Genomic DNA, 25,006 nt, shown 5'->3' with positions numbered 1-25,006 from the left:
GGCCGCCGGGTTGTAACGGGGCGAGGAGAGGAGCAGGGGGGCGTCTGGGCGGCGTGCGGCCCCTCTTTGGCTCCACGGGCGCAAGCCTGCTGCCTCCCGCCCTCAGCAGCCGCGGTGAAAGCCCCGGGAGACTTCAGCCACTGGTCAGCGGTCAGCCTGCTGCTGCGTAAGCCTCAGCTTACGACCCCCTGCTTAGATGTCGTCTTTCTCTTCTCTTCCTTCCAGGTCCTTCTTGCTCCCCTGTTGGCTGTGGCTGATCTTTCTCTTACATATTTTCTGGTCCAGACCTGTGTTTTTTGCTAGAGTCAGGACACTCTCTTTCTTAACTGCTAGGAAAGCGCATGTTTATGAAGCATACTTGTGCTGCTGGCACAATGCTCCCGTGTTCTTACCCACAACTGCTTTTCTTCCCATCTGGCATTTACTCTCTTAACTTCATTCTCCTGCTGCTGCAATAGCCAACTCCAGAAAATGTTTGCTGTTAGTAACTGGTATTAGTTGCTCTTTCCTCTGCCCCATCTAAACTGTGCCATTTTCTCCTATGGGCGAGAAGATACTTCAAGCTAGAAATGCTTAAGGTCTATAAGAAAAGAAGTGCTTGAGTTGTCAGTATCATCTAAATATCATTTTGAGGACTGAAAATAGTCATTTAGTCTAAGGCTAATAGCATTTGAATGGAATTTAGCCTTAAAATCATTTTGGAATGTTAATGTCACTGTGGATGATTAAAGATATATTTAAAAGAAATAGCATGTTTAATTAAATGCTCCTTCTCTTCCTTGCCCAGCAGCCTAAGAGTGGAACTCTGATCATGTCTTGCATTTCTTACAAAGGCACGGTTGGTGTCATAAAACCAATTAAATAGGAACTTCTCTGTCCTAATGGAGTTGCATCAAATGAAAATAACATAAATCCGGAGACATAAGAGATGGGAGATAAACCTATTAATGAAATCATAGTGTTAAACAAGTGTGGGTTTATTATTATTTTCTTGTTTGGCTTGTCAGCAAAGTCACTTACAAGCTCTGTAACAGACATAAGGTTTGAGGAGAAAGGTGAGTAGGAAATGGCACATGAAACTACGAGCTGAGGTGGCAATGTCAGCAGCTCGCACGTGTGAATAGTGTGACCTTAGTGTTTTAAAGCTGCTGTGTTTGTGGTTCATTTCAGCACATTGCCTAAACGTGATTGTGTCCTCTGTATAACAGAGAATTCAGTATAAAGTTCAGATATAAATCTGAAGTGTTTTAAAGAAGCCTTTCCCTTCAGGAGAGGTGAACTCTTCCCTCCTTCTCTTCTTCTATATGTTGCTGTGGTACCAGCGGCTATTTGCTGTCCTCACTTGTTTGTTACTGGAAGGTACTGCTTTCCTTGAGAGCAGACAGTTTCAATTTTTGTCTGCCAAATCCGCATCTCAGTGTTTTACCCTGTTATCATAATCTCCTTTCTCACTGTAAGCAGCGTGTGAGTAACTAATATGACAGTAGATGGGGACAGGCTAGGGAGTCCTCCCAAATTCCTAGGATAAGGTTTGTGCTCTGGCTAGTTTCTGACTCCGTGCTGGGATAAGTCTCGTAAGAAAACCTGTTTGCATCAAATAGGCGGGTGGTATGGCACATTCCTATCACATCCTTTAATTTCACATCGCTGCCTTTGGAAGGAACCCAGAGTACTTTGCCCATGTTAATGAACTGAGGAGGCTGGCAGTCTGACTCCAAGGTGGTTTCTTTTCTTTCTTCAGAGTCAAATTATTACCTTCAGGGGATACCCTAGTGAGGAGTATGAAGTGACAACAGAAGATGGGTATATTCTCTCCGTTAACAGAATTCCTTATGGAAGAAAAGGCCGTGAGAGGAGCAAAGGTAAGATTTATGTCTGCTTGGAAAAATGGGAAGTCATGAAAAAGCTCTCTTTGATTTATAAAACTTTTGCTCCTGTAATAATCCAGAACAAGATTAAAGACTATATGACCTATGCGGTTAGAATGTTTTATTGGTGAATGTTATGGCCAAAATAGATTAGGCACCTGTAGAGTGACTTGAGTAAAGGAAGGGAGAAGGAGTTAGAAAGCTATATTTTTCTGGCATTGCCTTTTTGTGACATTAATACAAGCCCTTCGTTGTTGTTTGATTTTTTGAGGGGCTGAGAGGCCTGGGTTTTCTAGGAAGTGGAAAATAAGGGTTGAGATTTTTTTTTTTTTTTAAAGTAATAAAGTCTTTTGAAAAGAGGCTGATTGTAACGCTGTTGGGTTATTTCAAGCCCCATTTTTAAAAATGCTTCTTTATAACAAATAAGTTTTTTAAAAATTCCTGACCATTTTCAGAAGTACGGGCAGTTCACATGCCTCTTTTGGTGAAATATAACTAAACTACACGAGTTCCCACTAGAATGTTCACAAAATAATTAGTGCCTGATTTCTGCATAAAATAAGAATTCGTTTGTTAATTTTAACCTCTCTGAAGCTCCCTTTGCAGTAAGGTACAAGCCAGACCAATACTGTATACTACTGGGCTGTCATATCTTACACAGCTGCTTAAATAGGTAAAACAATGTAGTAAGATAAAAGCCCTTCAGAACATCTTGAGTCCAATACATTTAAAAATATATTGCAAATTAGGATATGTAACAGGTAGTTGACAACAGTGAGCCCAGACGAGGTTATTTTATGGATGTGATTTGATGGGGGACTGGGAGGAGCATTGGCATGTGCCACCAGAGCACTGTTACAAGCTGTAAGAATTACTGGTATAAAGCTGGTATAAAACCGTGGAAGGGATGCAGGGGGTGGACAGGTGAGGAGGTGAGAGAGAGGAAGGATGGGGGGAATGTAAGCTGAAACTTAAAGGAGCAACATGGGCAAAGGTTTTTGCAAGGACTGAATGATGGAATGCTTTAAAAATGAGACAAATGTATGTGGAAGAGGAGAGATGTAGTCTTTGACTTACTATCCTTGTGTGCTGCATATGGAATTGACAGCGTATTTGAACAGCAATGGCTGAATTTGGTATCAGTCTTGTCGCCACCCCTTACAAAAGATCCTACAGACAATCCCATGCGTACAACAACGGCCTGTTTGCATAGAAACTGTACACATTGTAAGGACTGCCTCAGAACCCTTTGGACTGAAAAAACCTAGGATGAGAGGTAAAAACATGGAGCTCACAAAAGAAATCAGTGATTGTCCTATAGCCTTGGGTGTGAACAAGACCTGTGGAAAAACCCTCTCCTCTGCCAAAGGCCAAGCAACAGTCTTCCTGACCTTATCTGTTGGTTTTGTATGAGTTAGGATGTTTGCACTGTCCGCTGTCTCTCACAAGGTGGGTGTGTAAAGATCAGTGCATCTGGCAGGTGTCTTTGTACTTAAGAATTTCAGAGAAGCCCACAGGAAAAAGGCAGGCTGCCTTTGTACCTGTTGATTTTGTCGAATCCTTCATCGATGACATAAGCAAACAGAAGTTTCCTGACCTGTGGGAATTCTCCACATTCCCCTTGCCACACCCTCGACCCCAAGTTCATGTTTTGCAAAGTGCTTTAATTTTAAAAACAAGGATTACTGAGCACATGTGGGGAAGTATGATCTAGAAGAATGAAGATTTCAAAGTTCATGTTGATCTTAAGTTTTTATAGACTTGGTATCTTTTCTCAGAAAGATACCAATGCTGTGTTGCTGCTGACTTAGCATATATATGCCATAATTCTTCTTTTGCAATACCTGCATAATGTTAATAGGATCCCTTGGAATTATGTATCACGTGATGTTTTAGAACAAAACCTACAGTTCTTCACCTAAGGAAAAAAAAAGGGAAAATGTCCAGAGAACCTAAAAGCAAAACGTCAATGGTTTTTGGTTTTAGCATTAACTAAAAATCTAAACCAACTGCATAGCATGGGTAAGAAGGGCATGGAAATAAGTCTGTCTTCAACTTCTTGGGAGTGTAGTGAAGAGAACAAAATGTTCTATAGTGGAAAGGGAACCTGCCTTTCTTTTCCCCCTTCGAGGTTTTTAGGATCAGAGATGATCCAAAATTATTATTGTCCAAGTCAGTTTGTCATATGATTGTGCAATTCATGTGCGTGACTGCTTGGTAAAGTGAAAAAGGAACTGGCAGAAATTGGAGGCTAATGGGAGAGCAGAATTAAAGCATTAAAGCAGTTAAACAGTTTTCCCCTTCCTATGTTATGAAACATGCAAGTAGCAGCTTGAGGAGAGCCTGTTCTTCAAAAAATCAGAAGTTAGTTGATCTGAGTTTAGTAAAAGGGAGGAAGGTATGAATGCTAAAAGGGAACGTTTCTGAAAACAAATTTAATGTTAGGCTTGAAAATCTTGCACGCTGTTCATAAGGCAGTGAAGTATTACTGCAGCGGAGTAAACAGTTGTGTTGAACTGTACTGTCTCCAGTACCAGTTTGGCACTGCTGGAGATTTGCTCTGGCTGCAGGGACAGTATGCCACAACATGTTTTTTTAACAAAATGGGAAAAGCAGGCACTGAAAAGGTTCCTCGTCACAGGTGTAAAGGTTGCCAGGAGGGAGGAATATTGCTAATTTGGATTTTGGAACTCACAGCAAACTTTTATGGACATGACCTGGAATGGAGTGTGTAGGTGACTGAAGCAGTTGTGATTTGGCTGTTTCTGCTGAAAGATCCAAGTCTAAATTATCAATGGAGGCAGTATTGCGTGAGTTAGTATTGTAGTAGAATGATGTGTCATTGGAGGAGGTAAATTCCTGAGTAATCTCTGGCATTGAGCTAAAGTTACCATGTTATCAGATTTCAGTTTATTAAAGCAGAAAAAAAAAACCCCAAACACCTGTGCTACTGCGAGATCCAGAGACAGGTCTTTGGATTTTCTGAAAGTCATGTTCCTCCTAAAGGATTATATGTTAATTTATTTTCTTTGTGTAGAAGCAGGAACCTTCCATTTTTTTAATCTGTATTCCACATAAAGGTATCACTTCCCTTTTCAGCATGGGGAAGTCAGAAGAGAGGCTTCCTAAATTCCACCTGGGTCTTGACTGTGGTTCTTTTAACTACTTAAGTCAAGGGGAGAAAGTCCTTTGAAACATAGATTCCCTTGCTGGCTACTCGACTGCTCTTCAGGTTCTGCCAGAGCTTTGGTAATGGAAGGGATTTGCATGGAGATATCATCAGTACCAGTTGCAGAGATTTCCGCAGCTCAGCACCCTAGTTTGGCATTGTCTCAACTAGAAAACAAAGATCTCAGTAGCACATATATGCAAATGCCTTCCCCAGGTTTAGGGGCAGGGCAAGGGTCATAAGTAGTTTAGCTGTCTCTGTGTTTGGGCCACTTTGCTGAGTATTGGTGAGCTTGAAGCAGTTGTAAGGGCTGCCTGTATTTTTCCTGTAGTTCCTGCTTTTCTCATGTTTGCTTACTGCACGTTTGCTGTCTGTTTTGAACTTCAAGGAGTCTTTTGCTGTAGGTAGGAAACTAACAAGTTGCTAGTTTAAAATTCTTAATGATAAAAAGTAGCTTTTTGTGAAAACACGTGATTTCATGGTACTATGCATATTACACAAATTGCTAACCTTAGTAGATTAAGTCACGTAGGTTAAATATTCAAAGTGCAAATCTAAAGCAGACTTTCAATAACTCACTTGAATAATTCTTAGGCATTCAGTTCCAGAGGAACAGGAAGCTACGATAAATGCTTTGTTTTTCAGGTCCAAGGCCTGCTGTGTTTCTGCAGCATGGTTTGCTTGCAGATGCCAGCAATTGGATCACAAACTTGGATTACAACAGCCTCGGCTTTATGCTGGCAGATGCTGGCTATGATGTATGGCTGGGAAACAGCAGAGGGAACACCTGGTCCAGGAAACATACACACTTCACAGTGAAGCAAGAAGAATTCTGGGTTTTCAGGTATCCTTGTCTTGCTAGAGAAACTAGAGAAACTACACACGCTGTTTGCAAGCAGGCTTCTCTTCCTCTCTTTGCCCATCATCTCAGTTAAGTCACATTGTGAATATACAAGATATTTTTTTGCCGGTTACGTGTGCTGTCACACATATAGGGGCAGTACAAGGGAGTTGTATGATCAGTATAGTGTCCTGAGACAGCCTTCATACGTCGTGGTCAGTAGAACGTTAATTGCTTTCACCGGTGCTCGATGTGAAGACTCAATCACCAAAGTGTTCTGCTTCATCCACAGGGAGCTTTTCTTTATGTCCAGACAACTGATCTGCGGTGCAGTAAAGCTCTGTGCAGCTGTTCCACACTGATAACTTTACTTACACAACTGACTTTTTATCTTTGCTTTGTAGCTTTGATGAAATGGCTAAGTATGACATTCCAGCCTCAGTGGACTTTATTTTGAAGAAGACTGGCCAGGAACAAGTATTTTACATTGGGCATTCACAGGGCACCACAATGGGTATGTGAAGAGATGCATTTGTTAGAATATATTGTGTTTTAAATTATATCAAGTTCCACAAATGTGGTTTAATGATGAAAAAATAGGGCTTTGGAAATTTGCTGCTTCTGGTTTTTAGCTGCTTCCTGGAATATTAGTCAACATTAAAAAGAAAAGACTTAACCTTTCTGTGTTCACTTAAAGTGGGAAGCTGTTGAAATGATAAATTGAAGTCACAGGTAGCCACCAGTACAGTTTCTATTAAAATAAATTGATGAGCTGTACATAATAAAATTAGAATAATCAGACATGTAGAATAAAGATTCCCATTTCCAGAATATTTTGCTGTATGTAAGGCCTGGCTCAGGTGCTTTTAGACCTGCAGATAGAAAGAGCTAGAAGAGTGTTGGGTTAGTTAGCATGAACTTGTTTTTCAGAAGAAAACAAACCCTTCTGGTTTGCCTCATTTAATTTGTGTTCCACGGTTACTAAATTAATTTAAAATATCTAAACCAAACCTAGAGACAACAATTGAACTATTAATCTAAAAATACTTGTGCGCACTCAACATATCTTAGATTTTATAGAATCACTGCCAGGTAAAATTCTCATCTAACTTGTGTCAGTGAGGTTTGCTAATTATTCTCATATTATTTACAGCTTTCGTTGCTTTTTCAACTTTGCCACAGCTGGCTAAGAAAATCAAAATGTTCTTTGCCTTGGCACCAGTAGCTACAGTCAAGTTTGCCACTAGCCCTCTGGTAAAATTGGGAGTGTTTCCCGACCTGCTACTCAAGGTTTGTATTAGAGTGTAAATGTTTTAAGCCAAATGAAGTGTCCCCCTTCCTAGTTGAAAACAGCATAGCAAAGTATGTTAATAGCTGTGATTAGATTAACATGTTTGACAAGAATACTGGGCCATTTTTTCCATAATAATGGAGAGAAGCAGTAGCTTCTCTGGCTTTACTGCTGTCTAATGAGACAATTTGCATCAGTTTAAAGTAGTTTTTTACAATTACAACTTAATAGATGGAATAAAATTATGTTTTTCCATTTACATGTTTCTAGAATTTACGCTACAGTAATCACATGATTAATTAAATAGTTGGTCTGTTTTAGAAGAGTCATATGATAGCTTTATACAGAATACTTTTGAATTGTCATGAACTTTAACAGATTTGTTTCACAATTAACCATTTAGTATTAGAAGAGGATCCTTCAGAGGGTGATTAAGAGCAGCAGCTTTATTTAGATGCTGTGAATCATCCTCTGGAGGAGTTTACCTTTCCCCATTAACATCAAAGGGAACGTAGGCAGATTGGCAGGCTGCACTAAGTGCCTGAAGTCAGACATTGTGAACACCCTGCTATGTGTCATTTTTAACCATCACTTTTCTTTCCACCACCCATGGAGAGTCCCATACAGCACTGTTTGTTCTGTGAGATAAACCCTCCTCTGACATACCTTGTACACATTTAATGAATGTCTGTTTGCATTATTAGTTCCCTGCTCCAAAGGCAGATACATAAAAGTGATACTAACTATTGTGGTCTCCTGTTCCTCGTGTAATGAACTTTGTCTAATGAGGATAGTAGCTGATCAGTGCCCTGTGCAGATGTTCGTGTTGTGCTGAGGAACTTGATTCTCATGGTGACTTGCAAAAAAACTGGAGCGCAGAAGTACATGACAACCACAAATCTGTGGGTCAGGCATATCTTTAAAGAGCTGTGTCACTTTTTAAGGAAGTGCTCAGTGGGTCATTTTCAAATCCTTGGATGTTTTAAAAATACTCATCAAGAGGAAGTGGCCACCACAGCTTATGGAACTTGTTTTTCTTACGTGGTTTGAAGAGAAGTTGGAAGTACAAAGCCATTTAACATTAGCAGATGCAGCTTAAAATATTTTAGCCTTAAACAGTTCTGATGACAAGAAGCTGTGTAGTACTCCTGTAAAATACTGAATTTAAAACTGATTTGAATTTGAGGTTAGGTTTGGAATTCTTTAATAATGGTCCCAGTTCCCACGTACTTTTTGTGGGGGTAATGGACTGCATCATTTGTAGCAGAAGCACTAACAGTGACCTGCCCATTGGACTGCAAACAAGGTTGATAAGGAGATAAATCATTTTCATATGACACGCCTGTCACCAGTGCAAATGGAAATAATTACCTCAAGAATGTTGTAGTATAAAAACTAAACCCAGGTCATTCTATGCAATTACGTGTTTGTCCTGTGTGTTTGTTATTTTGTAGGACATGTTTGGAAAGAAACAATTCCTCCCTCAGAATTCGTTGCTGAAGTGGCTTGCTACCCACGTGTGCACCCACAGAATACTTGATGACCTTTGCGGCAACATATTCTTTCTTCTGTGTGGTTTTAATGAAAGAAACTTGAATATGGTATGTTTTAGTGACTTTTAATAGCTGAGTTACTGTGAACTCTAACACTGTATTGACTGTGTGTCACCATACTGATTGTCCTTTACATGTAATTAGAAAAAAACTAATGCCTTCTTCATCATACTGAGTTTGGATGAATATCTTTCCTTGGTATAGATGTAGTTGTGCAGCTTGGATGGATAGAATTAACCTTTTAAAATGCTACTGGAAAGGTAAAATACATTATTTCAGATCTGTTGGGGAAGCGGGCAAGAGAAGTGAATTAATATGATGATGCAAGTATTTAATTCCTTTTGCAAAGAAGTGAGGAATAAAGATACAGTTTTCAACCATTTTCAAGAGAACTGTTGAAGTTTTCTGGTCTCTCAGTGGATGTGTGCAATTATTTTCTCTGGGACCAATTTCTGACCCTGCTGATGGCTTCATCTGTGGTTCTAGTTCCAAAGGACTTGTTCATAGGACTTGTTTTGTTATCTAAAAGCTAGTTAAATGCAACTGGCGTGAGAATGCCTTTTTTCATAATGCTTCTTAAAGAGTTTCTAGCTCCTTGAAATCAGTAGAAGCTGGTATCAGTTTACGCACAGGTGGATGAAGGCTGAAGATTTTTTTATTGGAGTGAGATAGAATTAGCATTATTTTTTTTCTGTGTGCAAAAATGTACATTTTTTTGTATTTTATATCAAGGTGAAAGTGCAGTTTTTTGATGTTTTCTTGCCCAGCACATACAGTTTTCATGGTTTTAATGGTGGATAATATTTTTTTTTTCTGCCAGGATTTAAGTTTCCCCTGGGTATTTCGTACTTCTAAACTCAAAGTGTATGAAGTTCGGAATCACTTTGGACTGACAGCTACTAGTTTAGATGTAGAGTAACACAAGGTTTCTCCGGAGGCCGATCTAAATGTTAGCTAATGTGTTCCCAATTCTTACAATACTAGCACCTTTTAAAAGATATTCTGAATACATAAAAAAATGCTTAAGGGATATCATCATCAGGTTTAAAGTTCAGCTTTAAAGTTCTGCAGTTAATTGTAAGTAATCCCCAAAATACTTGAACCTTTTACCTCATCTGTATATATGGCTCCAGTTAATTTTTGTTTATAACAGTTTTAGGAGGAATGGAAAATTTTCTGTTAGTTGTTCAAGAAGCAATAATGGTTGCACTGTTGCACTGTGAGGAGTAAACAATATTAATTATCTTGTTGCAGAGCCGAGTGGATGTGTATTCAACACACTGCCCTGCAGGGACATCTGTACAAAACATGATCCACTGGAGCCAGGTAGAGTTTCCAGAATCTAAAACGTCCGTGACTCTAGCTTGTTGGTAGAATATTGATGTCTCTGATATTTAAATGGAATAAATGCCAAAATATATATGTAGCATAGCCCAAGTGAAATTCTGGAACTGCCAATTGTCAGAACAGCAACTGTTCACTGCAGCTGCTTTGATGATACTGACTTATAGTGGCTCACCAGTCTCCCCTATTTCTTTGAAGATAGGCTAACTGTAAGTACTTCAGGCCAACAAACAATACAATGGACTAACTTAACTCGGAGATACTGTAACAAGTATTTGCTCCCCTTTCAGCAAATCCTGTTTTGATTACAAGTTATATTCTTAGCCAGTGAAAAGCAGTAGTCTTTCTGTTCTGTTCTTTTCTGTTTGGCTTCACTTTCTGTTTTATTAGCGTACTTTGAATTTCACCTCGGTGCACAATTTCATGCCTGTGATGCTATGGTGCCTGAAGCTTGCTCAGCAGGCTGACAAATACGAGAAGGCATTTGCCATGGAAGCAGCCATCAGTGCTACTTGTGATCTTGTAACTGGACTTGGTCATCTGTTCAGAAGCAATGTGTTCTGCTGTACATGCTGTTCAAGTGTTGGCTCAGAAAGAAATTTGTGAAGACTTTTTTTTTTTTTCTTCCCCTCAGATCCCTGTTATATAGACTTCTGTTTCTGAAAAATAATAGGTGGTAAATCATACAGAGTAGAATTTCTAAGAAAGCTCTGTGCTGTGTTCATATATATTTAGACAGCAAGGTAAATATTTCAGAAGTAAACATGGAGCTGCCACATCCTGGCTTTGGATACACAAAACTGGTTTCCTTAATCTTTCCTACTGTTGCTATGAAAGAGTGTGAAATCTTAAGGGACAAAGTCTAATGGTATTGAATGTTAATGTTTCCCACTCCTGTGACGCTGGGCAAAGCAGTGACACTTGTCCTTGTGAGTACTTGGCATTTCACTGTTTCTTGTGTCAGTTGCCTTTGCCAATTCTCCAGATGACCTATACTTTTTTATTCCTGCAATAGAAGTGTTGCAGTTCTTTGTATGTGTGAATATTTGTTTATTTCTAGGCTGTGAAGACTGGGGAACTCAAAGCTTATGACTGGGGAAGCAAGGCTGCAAATATGGCTCACTACAACCAGGTAGACATCTTTTATGGATATGTTACAATTCTTGAGCGTTACAAGAAAAGTCCTTGGGCACTTCTCCGGGTGCTGTGTTTATGCTGCATGCTGAAAAGCCACTAGTGTTGCCCAGTAACCAACTGGAGATCTGCCTTTTCCAAAAAAAAAAAAAGATAGGACTATAGAGCTCTGAGGTAGTCCTAGGTCAGTATGGAGCCCACGCTTGGATATGAAGTTGTGATGGCACGCTGTTTCTTGAGGGGGTCCTGCCTGCCTAGATCATGAGATCCCACTGCACTTCTCACACTAATGCATAGACTGTCAATTCATGTGTGGTGCTTATCTTCAGCCTGTTTAATCTCCGTGCATGTTTGTTTCTAAATTGCTGTGTGCGATGCTAAAAATATTTTGCCCCTTGTCCCTTTAGTGACTGGGAAAGATCGCAGTATCATACTTTCAGAGTAACAGTCACTTTTAGTATTTGCTAGGGTTTAGAAATAACTTGAATGGGATGCATTCTCTGAGACTTCTGCTACCCTGCTGTCTTGTTAACTCTTCAAACCACATCTTTACTGCTATGCTTGCTATAATATTGCAGGACTCTTGGAGTTAAATTTTCTGTTGAGTCAGGACTCCATCTCCGTCTCTAGCTGCCCAAAAGAGGAAGAGAAAATGAGAATCTGACACACTCTTCTTGCATTTGCTAGTATGTTACACTGCAGTGTGTATCACACTGAAGACTTGTTCTTTCTAATGCTTTTCTTTTCACTTTCCCCCTCCTCAGTCTACTCCCCCTTTCTACAAAATAAAAGAGATGACTGTACCAACCGCGGTGTGGACTGGTGGACAGGACTGGCTGGCAGACCCAAAGGATGTTGCTATGCTGCTCACTCAGATCACAAACTTGGTTTACCGCAAAAACATTCCAGAATGGGAACATTTGGATTTCATCTGGGGCCTTGATGCACCTTACCGCATGTATAATGAAATAATTAACATGATTAGCAAATATCTCTAAGCCGGCAATGGTATTTCAGAGTATTAGTTCACCAGGAATTCGTCTTTTTGGAACATACGCTTTTCTGGCAATAATGCTACATTGTTTATTTATGATGCATTTTTAAAATGCCAGCAATGACTACTGAATTGGATTCATATTTGGTTTGTTTTCCTCAGTATTATTTCTCTCTCCTGCAGAAATCCTCATTGTATCCTGCTGATTTTGCACGCAGTGGCATGGTACTCAAAAAACAGGAGTGTGACTTTGCACAAAAGGAGTATGTCACGTGCATATAAATTTAGTGACATGTCTGAAAGACAAGTTAGTCCATTCAGCACCTCAGGTGCTTGACAATTAAAACAGTAAGTATTTCACTGTGCATGAAACACTGCCATTTCTCAGTACGTTGCCATTTCTGAGTACCTTTCAGTAGTACTCCTAGTACTGCAGTGACCCATTTGGTGCTGGTACTTTAACAAGCACTTAGTGACTTTTTGCTGCATTATTATTTTAGCCATCACATACAAGCTAGCTACGTCAGATGACTTTCTTTTTCAATATTGCCCAGAAGAACTGTCATGAAGCCAGAGAAGATCACCACTGTCAGTTGAAATCTCCTATTTTGGGACTGATTCATTGCTGCATTTTTCTTGATTTAATGTCCTGGTATGTTTCACGTACCAGCTATGGATAAGGATTGTTATTTGCCCTTGCAGATTCCTGGAACAAGAGAAGCGGTTAAAGAAATACCACTTTCAGTTAGCTTTGTCAATAGGTTATGGCTTTCAAGGAGAATGATGTAACATACTCGTGTTTTGTTTTCTTTGCACTGACCACTAAAAACCAAGCTCCCCCAGGTATACTACTGGCGAGGGAAGAGCCAAAGCATTAATTCTATAGCTTGAGTGACTTAATTTGCATGGACTTTTCCCTTTAATCATCTGCTGCTTTGAAGATCTGTTTACTTCTTAGCTGCTTATGTGGTGCTCGCCACCATTGTGTTCAGGAACCGTACAACACCCTGGTGAAGCCTGGCAGTATTAACGGCAGTTTCCATTTGTCTCGGTTTCCACTTCAAACTGGGGCTAAGCCCCCATTTAATGGGGGGAGAGGATTCACATCTGCTTCAGGGGTCTGGCTTTGGAGCTGTAATTGTCTGTAGTATGGGTGCCTCGCTCTTTCCATCGACTATGCAGAGGACTTTGGCTCCTCTGAATTGCACAAAAGTTCCATGCCAAATGTAGAGGTATGAACAATCTCCAGAGTCAGTTGCCTCAGTCCAGATGGTAGTTTCTGTGCCATGGTTGGATTCAACCCAGATTTCTGTCAGTAATCCCAACAGGATAAAAAGCCTTTTCTACGTGGCATAGAAAATAGTGCATTTTAAACTGCGGCAAACTTTCTTTATAAAAAATAATTGCAAAAAGATGCATAAGCCATAAATTAGGGTTTGTTTTTTGGGGTTTGTTTTTTTTTTATTCCTAATTCAGACTCAGGGAATCCTCAGGCTTTGTTTAACTAAAAGGTGGTTCATGATATTTCAGTTGCGATTCCTAGCAGGACCTCTAAGTTTGCTTTATATTTGTAGCAGCCATATTTGCTTCACCTTGCTGTGCTGAAAGGAAGTTTCTGTAGGAATCCAAAGTGGCTAACTTAGCAGTTGTGAGGGTATGTGATACAGCAAGAGCCATGTGCATCATGTTCATTAAACTTGAGATATTTCAATAAACATGAGACCTGCTTGGAGTTCGGAGCGATGTGTTGTGTTTCACTTCTTGTTGTTTCATGAATGCATGTGAATCTTTGGGACAGAATCCAGAAAACCGAGTCTGTTATTCACAACTATTCATCCATAGAACAACTACAATAAAAAAGTAAAATAGCCAAGCAAGCTTCCATTTTACTTTTGTCCTGAAAGAGGCTTTTCCTAAGCCTAAAAGGCCATTCATGTTGTTTTGGGGGACTTCTCTGAGACTTTTAAGTAAGGTACCAATTGTAAATAACTGCTCACACGACAGAGTCGTTTTCTAAGCCTCCAGGTGAGGCTCCTTTCAAACAACTGACATGGTTGAAAGCTTCTTGTATCACATTCTTAAACCTTGGGTAATTGGATTGCTTAATGGGCTGTCTGGTAATTTCATAAATAGCGTTTAACCACATAGTAAAGCAGGGAACTAATCTTTGCTGTGGTACATTTGACCCAGCTTTTGACCTTTGTCATCTTCAATAATAAATATGATCAGGCTGTACCTTTCTGTATGTTCTGAATACAGTAGATGTGCCGTCAAGATAGCAGGGCATATTAAATCCTATGTCCTGCCAGCTTTGTCAGCTGATGAACCCCCTGCGTGCCTGGAAATAAAGCCAGAATAGCGGAAGCTTTACACAAAAGCCATTATGGAGCTTCTCTGCTTCGCTGGAGCAGGGATGGCTATGGGAATTGTGAGCTGCTGTGTTCTCCCTGGCTTGCTAAAGTTACAAGCACTGCGTGACACAAACTTGGAGAGGTGTCAGTGGAAAGAAATGTGCAAAATAAAGACACCCTGAACATAGAGGCGAAGAGCGAGAAGCTTGGTCTAAGAAGAATAAGCAGTGATGAATGGTACATTTTTCAAAGCAGATCTTACGTACTTGGTGCCTGTTCTATAGACATCTTTGTGTTATAGGTGTATATATATGAAGTTGAAGGTTGGCTGAACGTCAGCTTTGGATAATATAAAAGTGTACTAGCATAAGAGAAGGCATCGGACACCTTCTGCTGACTTAGTCTCAGCATTTAGTGACGTGATCGAACTATGCTAGAAAGCCAGAAGAAAGTAGCCCCCGTTCAGCTGATGGACTGCCAGACTCACAGACCTGCGTGCATCTGAAGTGCATGCACGATCCAGGGCTTTGACTTAGAGAGGTACAACACAATTGGGCATACGAGGGCTTACGCAGACATAAAGGCATGTGTTTTTGTCCACATGTTGTGCTTGGAACTTGAAAAGGATTTGTTTATAGTCATCTGCAAGTATATTCACACTGTTCATTTCAAGCAGAAGGCCTAAGGATGGTAGGGTGCGTGTATGTTAGTGGTGTGTACTGGATGATGTACTAGCTCAATGCAGACCATTTTTACACTATTTAGTGATTCTGTAGCTAGTGATTACACTGGCAAAAATTTACACATCAACTTGAACAACATAGAAGTGCCTCAGCATAGGAAGTGGTGGTAAAACAGAGCTCCTACTCCCTTGGACCCTGTAAGAGAAACAGTTTTGTCAGCTTGGGGACAAAATAAACCAGTTTTCTATAAATTACTCTTTATGGTGAATGTGCCATACAAAAAAAAGGAAACATGAATACTTTAATATCATGAAAAGTTACAAACGGCTTTAATCTGTAAGAGACGAGAGAGAAACCTTGGTGGCTGAATAGGTTTTCTGATACATAATAAAACGTGGCTCTTGGTGGAAGATTTTCCTAGAATTAAAGCATTTATAATGTCTTCTCCCTTTCTTTGATGTCTTATCAAATACAAACTCGTGCTGCAGCATTGCCCCTGATGAGCATGCTAATAATGGCCTCTCTCCTCCAGTAGCCTATTTTCAAATAACTTCATATGAACAAAATCATTGAAATCATCAATGAAATAAATTACGAAGGTTGGATGGACCTGTAACATGATTGCTTAAGTCCTACTTTCTGAGGATACTGAGCTGAAAAGTGTCTGTACTGCATTCTGACTCCTCCAGGAATGATGAACGTGTGCAGCTGTAGAGGACGCAAATCAATTTCTCACTACTGAGTTACGAATTCTGAATGAAAGAATTTTAGGATCTTTTCCTGATTGTTGTTATTTTGAAAACTGATCCTGATAAGGTAAAGCTTGAGAATTAACAATTTTCCATCCGCAGCCATTGTTAGGAATTCATTAAAAAGACCTTTGGTTAAGCTTTCTTTCTGGGCTGGCTGGAGAGGTTTTCGGTGGAGCTTGGTTGGGGAGGTGGAGTGTTGATACGAAAATATTTTGATTAAGAAAATGTGTTAGTTCTGTTAAGTATTTTGTGTTTAGGCTAAAGTTTTTCATCAAAACTGAAGAGGAATGTGTGTTCTTCATCCTCAAGTACTCAGCATACCCACAGGCTCAGGGCTCAAGCCGCTTACCTGGGATGCGAGGAGTAGAGGCTCATGTCCCTTCTTTGGATTCAGATCCTGGACTTGAATCTCAGTATACCTAAAGATAAGGAGACTATAGGTTGAAAAGATGTAAATACGCAAAGCTCCGTCTTTCCCTCCCAACCCGTTACACCTGTAAGGCCTGTGACAGATCTATGCCCGCCAACTTTTTGTCCTGCTGCAAAGCAGCCTATGTTTTGTTACCCCTGAAAATTTTAACAAAGTCTCAGGGATATTTCCTGGTAACTGTAACGCTATCGGAAAGCAGACATTTACTTCGAAAGCAGTTCTCGCAGCGAAGTCTGAGGCAGGCTGTCTTGCAGCCGGGCTGTGGGCAGCCGAGCTGTTGGCAGTGGGTTTCTGCGCTGGGGGGTGCTGTTGCATGCGGAGAGGCCGCTGCAGCCCAGTGTGCTTAGACGCGCAGCCTCGCAGAGCTGCCATGAGTACTGCTGAACAGTGTGTCTCCTTGCACTCAGGCTCGGAGTACGGTAGGCGCTTGCTTAGACCCGCAGCCTCGCAGAGCTGCCATGAGTACTGCTGAACAGTGTGTCTCCTTGCACTCAGGCTCCTGGAGTACGGTGAGTTAGGACGTGAGGAGCTCAGATTTATTGTATTTTTCCAGCGTGGTAACAACTTCTTTTAAAACGAGAGAAGGGATTGCCTCTGCCTTCCTTTGCTCTGGTTGCTCTCCTGCTTCCCTGCTACTGTCCTCAACAAGTTATCATCAACCCTCTTCCCCAGCAGCCTTTTTCTGGTAGCAGGCTCAGCATGCACTGGGATGTTGCCTTACCTCTGGTACAACAATAATCCTACCATACAGAGGGGGAGAAGAGGAGGAGGGAAAAAGAAATTTTGCCTCTGCTGCTGTGACGTTAGTTTCAGTATGTTGATCCTGGTTTTCCCTCCTGCTAACTTTTCCTCATTTTCCTACTCACTCAGTGTTTTGCTGTTTACCTTATAGCTTGTACCTAACAGTGCAGCCTGGGGTAGGTGCTTGCGTCTTGTGCTCATGTGGAATCTATTTAAGACCCTTTGCGGGGCCTCATTCCAAACTATGTGCCCTTCAACCTAAACTCTGTAGCAGGAGTCTTGATTTTTTGAGAGACCCGTTTAGAGTCTTGTAACACATGGGAAAGTTTGGCAGCATTGTAAGTTGAGCGAAAAAAGCTGGGGTTGTACTGCTGATTTAAGTACAGAAAGGATTTGTGTGTACTTTGTCTTTTCTTCACGTTGTACCTTGCGCTGACAAAGAAACCGAAGTTAGCGGAGCGGGAATACGTGCTAAGTGCTTTTTGGTGGCCAAGCCAAACAGCTCGAACTCAGTTTCTGGAGAGTGAGGGTTTGCCCTCTCTGATGCGTGAGGATCCATTCTTCTGAGCGTACCCTCTTGCTGAGCCTGCCTCAGCACCCAGCCGGGGCCAGCCTTGCCAGCGGAGCCCCTCCTCCGGAGCGCCAGCAGATGGGGTGCGGAGCGCGGACGGCCGCGCTGCCGGCGTGCGGAGCCCGGCTCGGGGCTGCGCCAGGCTCCCAGGTAAGCTCTGCTCGCCTTGCGCCTTGCTTGGGCTTTATGTTGCAGGATTTGCTAGTAATAAGACTGCAGAATTCCGTTATTTTTCCTTAAGGGACTTAAGAATATTTTTCTATGACCTAATCTGCAGGCAAAATGCCTGTTCCTTAAATTTTAGCTTACAGGCAGCAGTGGTTCTAAAACTTCTTGAGATTTCACATGGCTATTAGGGATTAGTCGGAGGAGAGTCTTTAGGGCAGCTGAGCAATTTCTGTCAGTCTCCCTTTAGGCAGGTTTGGAATACATTATAGAATAAATTTAGTCCCTGCATAATTCTAATAAAATAGAGCATCACGTATCCCATCTGGGAGGCTTAATTTCTGATTGTAACTGCATAAATCAACGGAAAGCATCTCTCACAAGAATATTTTCAGACCCAGATGGTGATTTGAGTTGCAAATGCATTTTTCATGTCCTTATTGTGAAATGGAGGTCAGGATAAAATACAATCAGAAGATTGAAATGAAGCTCTTGGATATAGATTCTCATCCATTACATTAGTGTCTCTCCCTGGGTTTTAGTTTCACTACATTCAACAGCCTGAATTAATTGAGTTCAACAGAACAGTCTCACAACAGCAGAGAATCAGAATCTATTTCTAAAATGTATGTGCGACGGGTAGAGTCTTTGAAGGCCGTACCATACCTGTCTCCAACAAAGAACTCCGGATTGCCTGAATAATAGCACAGATAATGTTACTGTTTCAGTAAACTCCTCGAAGTCTAAGGAGAGAACAAAATCTGCACTTCCATAAGAGCAGAATCTCTTGAAGAGAAGACAGTTGAGACTGAAAGCAAACTTAAGTATTAGAAGTCCATGCATAGTTCAGAAAAGGTCACTGCTAGTTAATCATTCTTAATTATTGAGAAGAAAGGAAATACCATTTCCCCCCATCAGATTTCTTTTCTGAATAGCAAAGAACTAAAATTGTCTGAACAAGCTAATAAAGTCATCCAGGAAGTTGAGCTCATTTCCAATATTAGAAAAATGCTGTACCTACGAAAGAGGTGAGTTCATAGGAAGCTGATGGCAAGCTCTGTTTCCCTAAATGTTCAAAGCTTCGTTTGTCTTTTTCTAAAAGCACAAAAGAAGTGATGTCTTAGTGGTTAAATCAAAACCTCCATCATTTACCCCTAAAATACTTTTAGCGAATTAGGAATGTTGGGAGTCAAGCCTGCTAGCTTCTGTCTGCTGTGTGCTTGCCTATGGTCAAAGGAAGATCTTCTAAAGGGCGTAGGTCTAACCAGTGGATCTTTTAATTGCGTAAGTTAGTTTGATACTTGGGTAAAGGATGATTTCCATATCACATTGCTCAAAGAGCTGTTGAGATGTGGAGTGAATATTGTAATAATGCAATAATACTTGTCACTAAGTATCTGTTTGGAAGCATCATGAGATTTTTACCTTGTATTCTTCCCAGCAACTGGGGGATATTTTGTTCTCCAAAAGTTGTTGGCTCAATTTTGCATCTAGTCAAGTCAGGTGGATTTTGCCATGTCAGGTAGATACAGGAGCATAAAGGAGAACATGACCTCAAAAGTAGATGGAGATAAGTCACAGCCACCACATCCAGACTGGAAGCATAGTGTAGGTCTCCCTAAGGTTTTGACTTAGCCTGTTGTATACTAAGATATAAGGGATCACTAAGAAAATGTGCGTTTGCACACATCCGTTACCCACCAAACATCCACAGGTCAGACCTGGGGTTTAGGTACACGTACATCTTTGGTAGCAGTCACATAAAAAAATCAATGGTAGGTTGCATTTCCTTACCTATAATGGCAAAAGGATAACGAAGGATGACACAATTTAAAATTAGTAGGAGACAGCAGTTTTTCAAGTGTGTGCACTAAGTGGAGTGGAAAATGTTCCTACCCTCTTTCTCTGAATTCCAGGGTGAGAGTTCTGCATTTCTGCATATTTTTCCTATCATGCAAGTCTCTTGTAGAGCTCCTGTGATTACCCTGGCCAGCTAATTCTGTTCTGAGATTGTAAAACATTATACCGCTTCTTTATAACAGGAAAGGGAACTTCCTCTTTAAAGCTACATATTACTAAGTACGGAGGATTTCTGATGGGCGGAGTTTTCCCTTGAGCAGGCTAGATAAAGGCTTGCAGGATTTACAGACCTCTCAGACTGCCATCAGCATGAACCGCAGCCTGCCAGACAGAGCGCTGCTCAGCTACGTGATGGATGGACAGCGGGACAGGTTGTGCCTTCAGTCTCTTTGGGACTTTGTCACAGCAAAGGAGCCATTGATCAAGTCACCGTTTTTTCCAGTGCTGTTTTCTTTTTCAGCATACATGGCTTTCTGTCTTCCATATATTGCACTGGACTTTTTAAGCACTAGACTACCAAACTTGAGAAAATACAAAATCCAGCCGCAGAACTATCCAACTCTTGGAATGATGGTGCCTTGCATTATTCAAAGTGCGTATCACCACGTTGTTTTGATCTTCCCGGTGACATTTCTCCACTGGTACTGGAGACCGATGAATCTACCAGTGATAGCTCCAGAGCTGCCTGAGGTCCTGCTGGAAGTAGGAGTTTGCCTGCTTCTGTTTGATTTTGAGTACTTCCTGTGGCATTTGCTTCATCACAAGGTGCCTTGGCTCTACAAGACCTTCCACAAGGTGCATCACAAGCACGTGTCAACGTTTGCTCTTACTACACAGTATTCCAGTGTATGGGAGTTGCTCTCACTGGGATTTTTCGCTGCTATCAACCCAGTGCTCCTCGAATGCCATCCTTTGACAGAAATGATTTTCTTCCTTGCAAACATTTGGTTGTCAGTGGAGGACCATTCAGGATACGACCTTCCGTGGTCAACTCACCGACTCGTGCCGTTTGGTTTGTACGGAGGAGCACCGCATCATGATCTCCATCATCTGAAATTCAAATCAAACTATGCTCCTTACTTCACCCACTGGGACAAACTCTTCGGGACGTTCACAGAGTCGCATTCTCATTAAGGATATTTACCTGTGGACGAACTCTTATTTTTTTATAGACTAAACTGGGACATTATTTTTTCAAAGACATACAGAAGATGATTGTATATTTGAAGCTTCCTATAAAAGCAATAGCTATTTATAACAAATCCTCTTAATATATGTGTATTTGTATGTGTACTTGGAACTGCCTATATTAAATGACTGCAAATGAGAGGGTAAATATCTGTTGCTTAAATTTGTTTGAGTTAAGGGTGTAAGGGAAGCATTAAGAGACATTCTCTCTTCTTTCCTTCTTTCCAGCTTTCATAAAGCATGTATTGTATTACTGTATGATGTTTTATACATACGCCAGAACAATTATCTTACTGTTGTAGGATGATTTATGATGTAAACAGAAAAGGTACACATCATGGATTTTGTGGAGTTTAATCTGCCAGATCATATTATTGGACAATGATGTTGTAAACTATTGCTGCCGAACAAAGCTAGTTGCCTAACAGTGCAATAATTTTGATATTTATATTTTAAACCTTGATCCAACTGCCTGTTTTTAATAGAAAATAAATATGGTCATTCTTTTAAAATTATATTGTGTTTCATTTTAGTCATTCCTCTGTTCATATTAGGAACAGCTATGATTCCTCTTGCATAGGTGTCGTTTATTTGAGTTTCAGACTTTTCCTATTAAAATATTGTCATGTTATTTCAAAAGTGAACTGTTTACTTTTTCTCCAGAAACACGTGTTATTTTAAAATAGTTTTCAGTTTTGTAAAAACAGAATATTGAAGAATGCAGTTTAAAAAGCCATGGTGAAATTTTATTATTTCATTTGTGAGAAACTTGAATAATTTTCACTAAATATATGGTGTGAGCGCAGAGCATTAAGCAGCCCCTTAATAAAAGGGAGCATTGGTCCTTCACAACCACATCAATTAATTGTTACTCGCACGCAAAAACCTGGCAAGGAATATAAACAGGGTTTCTACAAAATAGCTTATTCTTTCAAGCCGATTTCGGAGGAATAGAATCAAACCCTTCAGGATCCTAAACCATAGAGCAAAACAGCTACATGTTGCTGGAAGAACAGTTAATATAAAAGATTGCCATGTAGTCTCACAGAAGTCACACTGAAAAAAAATAAGCATGAAGAGATAAGCAGGTCTTCCATGTCTCATTCAGCAGAGATCCATATGGACTTCTTATGTCCGCTACGTAACATTTTAATGCTTATAATCTTCTATCCTGTATTACTAATAAACTTCTCAGGATAGCGATGGGAACAGAGAAAGTGCAAATAATGTAGAGAGTGAGTAACGAACACTTAGGCATCATCATCGAAAAATGTCTTCGTCATTATGTTATGCCTAGAGGGTTGTGTGACCTTACAGAGGCTGTTTGTCCAGGAGAAGTACGTAACATTTTAATGCTTATAATCTTCTATCCTGTATTACTAATAAACTTCTCAGGATAGCGATGGGAACAGAGAAAGTGCAAATAATGTAGAGAGTGAGTAACGAACACTTAGGCATCATCATCGAAAAATGTCTTCGTCATTATGTTATGCCTAGAGGGTTGTGTGACCTTACAGAGGCTGGTTGTCCAGGAGAAAAGAGAACACTTAGTATTTGCAACAATATGAACTTATAAAGGGAACAGCACTTTTGGACACTGCATCTTTTTGATAACAGGAAGTAGTTTTCATAAACATCTTCATAAACAGTACAAAAGGCTGCAATCTTAATACCTAACTACTCCCTCTGCTCTCTGGATACCACAGAAGAGCAACCCTTCTTCCCAGTGGTAAGAACATGACACATCCTAAGAGCAAAAAACTGGAGTTTTTGCCATGCATCTATTCAGCTGAAAGAAAGCATTCCCGATCTTTCTGATGATTATAATCTTAAGTATTTTGGGGTGTGCTACAAAGAGAAGGAAGTATTCTTTTTTCCCTGCCAAATGCAGGAGGTAAAATACGGTCTCTGATTTCTTTGAGCTGTTTAGCCATTTTGAGGTATCCCAAAGTTACCCTCTCAGTTCTAGAAATCCCACTTAATTCAGCTTGGCAACTACTGAGCATCTGACGGGGGTGCTCTGTGGTTTCAATGAGTTATACCTTATACTGTAACTATATATTGTAACTATACACTATAACAGTCTGTTTCATGTACTGTTGGCTCTCTAAGCAAGCAAGGTTAAGGCTAACTGCTACTTGGATATGTTGCTATAGGAAGCCTATGAGCAAATCCCACAAGAAAGGTTGTAGCTGAACCCACAGGGATTATTCCGGTTTTTTGCATGAAGCTTAAGAGCTGATATACCAAATACTTCACTACCGGTGAAAGAGTCCTAGCCAGCTGCAGGCAAAACTATGCTTGCTCTTGTCAAGTCAAGTGAGGTCGTCTCATTTGTCATTGACAGCGTAGTGTAACAGCGGTGAGGATGATCAAAGTGACAACAGAAGGAGGCGATGTACTGCATGATGATCCTGCCTGCTCCTCTCTCCCTCACATCCTCAACGTTTGGATGCCTTCAGACACACACCAAGAATGCATTTCCTCAGATATGGAATTTCCCCCAGGTTATATCTGTACCGAACCTCTTGCCAATCAGCCCTGGGATCTCGGTTTAAAGGCTCATTATTGCGTGAACTTGGAATACTAAAAAGAACCCCAACAACCCCCCAGAAAAGCTGTCAAATGAAAATTTGACTAGTACATGTCTGTAGTGGCTTATTTGAATTCCATGCTAGAAATATCTGTACTTCATCATCATGACATAATCCTAGCATACCTTGTCCCTATTTCTCCTACGCTTTGAAGGTAACTTGGGCTCTAAACTGTGAGAGACTGAAACCATTTGCGTATTGTGTGTGTTTTGAAGCACTTTCTGTAGCAATGTACTATAATATAACTTTAGACGTATGTATGAGAAAAACTCATGAGCCGAAGACCCAGACAAACATGTAACTTCAGGCCTTTGCAATTCAATGAAAAGCAAAATATAGACAAAAACATATACTGAAGGTAAAGCAAATAAGAGTTGTTTTTTTTCCTGTTTTCATTGAAAGTTCAGCATATACTGTACCACTGAGCGTGAGAGCACAGCAAGTTCTGTGTATTGATGGTGCTGAGATTTTAAAACAGGATTTTACAGATGTTGCTTCCTATATTTGCATTTCCCCATGGTCTTTACCGCAAGTCTTCACCAGACAAATGGAACGGCATGACACTCTATTGTAAGGGTTTATGTCAGAAAACCAAAACCAACTTTCGCTCTTCTGTTCCAAAATTCTCCTAGCTTCCTTCCTCGTTATAATGTGACATAATGTGCCACACAGACTTCCTATCTAATCTGCCAAAAGCTAATCTGTTGTCATTTGTGAGTAACTAGAGGATGTTTGCTCAGACCCTTGAAGCTATAAAATGACATTTTTGATGCTGCTATCATCCACTTTATATCTTTAAAAATCCTAATTTAATAAAGGTCAAAGAAGTAAGATTTTATGCATTTCTCTTTGCAACTGTATCTTAGTTCTTAGGCACATGATTAAATATTGAACTCTTTGTCTGATCTTACAAATTGCAGGAGTTCCCAAATTCTCACTGGCAATTTAGCACTATACTTCTCTTGAAATTTAGGCTGTCTTTCAAATGATACCCGGTTTGGCAATTTTGAGGTAACAGTATACAACACTGCAAAGGGACAGGTTTTTGCTTAGCGGGTACGTTCTCAGCACTGCTGGAAAGTGTGCTCCTCAGGTGCTTCGGAGAGCACGTATGAAATTTAGAGCCATGCTCTAGAGTCAATATTCACTTCTGGAAAAGGCTTTGTCCTTATTCATGTTGATCAAATGCAAGGACTTTACAGGGGACAAACAACACAGTCTACGGTCTACAGCTATGATTTTTTAAGATTTGAAAAATACTCTATGTCATTAATGGATTTAGTGACTCAGTTAATCTAGTGTGTTATCTGGATTAAATGAAAAACTAGCATCTCTTTGGGCTATCACACTATGCTATCTCTGAATTAGTTTTGAAGCAACTTGTAATGACAGAACACTTAATTGTCATCTGTTGCCCCTCAACGTTACTGGAAGGAGTGAATAACTCTTTGATGTGGCTTTATCTTAGTGGACTCAG

General features: G+C 40.4%; 2 protein-coding genes across 2 annotated transcripts; both read left to right on the top strand.

The window, feature by feature from the left end:
- Positions 1 to 1,747: 1,747 nt before the first annotated feature.
- Positions 1,748 to 13,921, top strand: LIPA (lipase A, lysosomal acid type). The gene is made up of 8 exons (XM_019471739.1): positions 1,748 to 1,862; positions 5,683 to 5,881; positions 6,283 to 6,392; positions 7,032 to 7,168; positions 8,624 to 8,770; positions 9,977 to 10,048; positions 11,127 to 11,198; positions 11,965 to 13,921. The coding sequence occupies exons 2-8, from the start codon at positions 5,772 to 5,774 to the stop codon at positions 12,196 to 12,198; spliced, it is 882 nt and encodes a 293-aa protein (XP_019327284.1). The 5' UTR covers positions 1,748 to 1,862; positions 5,683 to 5,771; the 3' UTR covers positions 12,199 to 13,921.
- A 6,127-nt stretch (positions 13,922 to 20,048) lies between these two features.
- On the top strand, positions 20,049 to 21,442 carry CH25H (cholesterol 25-hydroxylase). The gene has a single exon (XM_009277751.2). The coding sequence runs from the start codon at positions 20,057 to 20,059 to the stop codon at positions 20,879 to 20,881; it is 825 nt and encodes a 274-aa protein (XP_009276026.1). The 5' UTR covers positions 20,049 to 20,056; the 3' UTR covers positions 20,882 to 21,442.
- The last annotated feature ends 3,564 nt before the right edge of the window (positions 21,443 to 25,006 follow it).

The sequence above is a fragment of the Aptenodytes forsteri genome, unplaced genomic scaffold (assembly GCF_000699145.1).
Source record: "Aptenodytes forsteri isolate BGI_AS27 unplaced genomic scaffold, ASM69914v1 Scaffold15, whole genome shotgun sequence".
NCBI classification, from domain to species: Eukaryota; Metazoa; Chordata; class Aves; order Sphenisciformes; family Spheniscidae; genus Aptenodytes; species Aptenodytes forsteri.
The sequence above is the reverse complement of the archived record's forward strand: the minus strand, read 5'-3'. Positions and strand labels throughout refer to the sequence as shown.

Coding starts and splice junctions, on each gene's coding strand:
- LIPA (XM_019471739.1), top strand. CDS start 5,772: ATGCTGGCAGATGCTGGCTATGATGTATGGCTGGGAAACAGCAGAGGG. Junction 5,882..6,282: donor GAAGAATTCTGGGTTTTCAG/GTATCCTTGTCT, acceptor TTTGCTTTGTAG/CTTTGATGAAATGGCTAAGT. Junction 7,169..8,623: donor TTCCCGACCTGCTACTCAAG/GTTTGTATTAGA, acceptor GTTATTTTGTAG/GACATGTTTGGAAAGAAACA.
- CH25H (XM_009277751.2), top strand. CDS start 20,057: ATGAACCGCAGCCTGCCAGACAGAGCGCTGCTCAGCTACGTGATGGAT.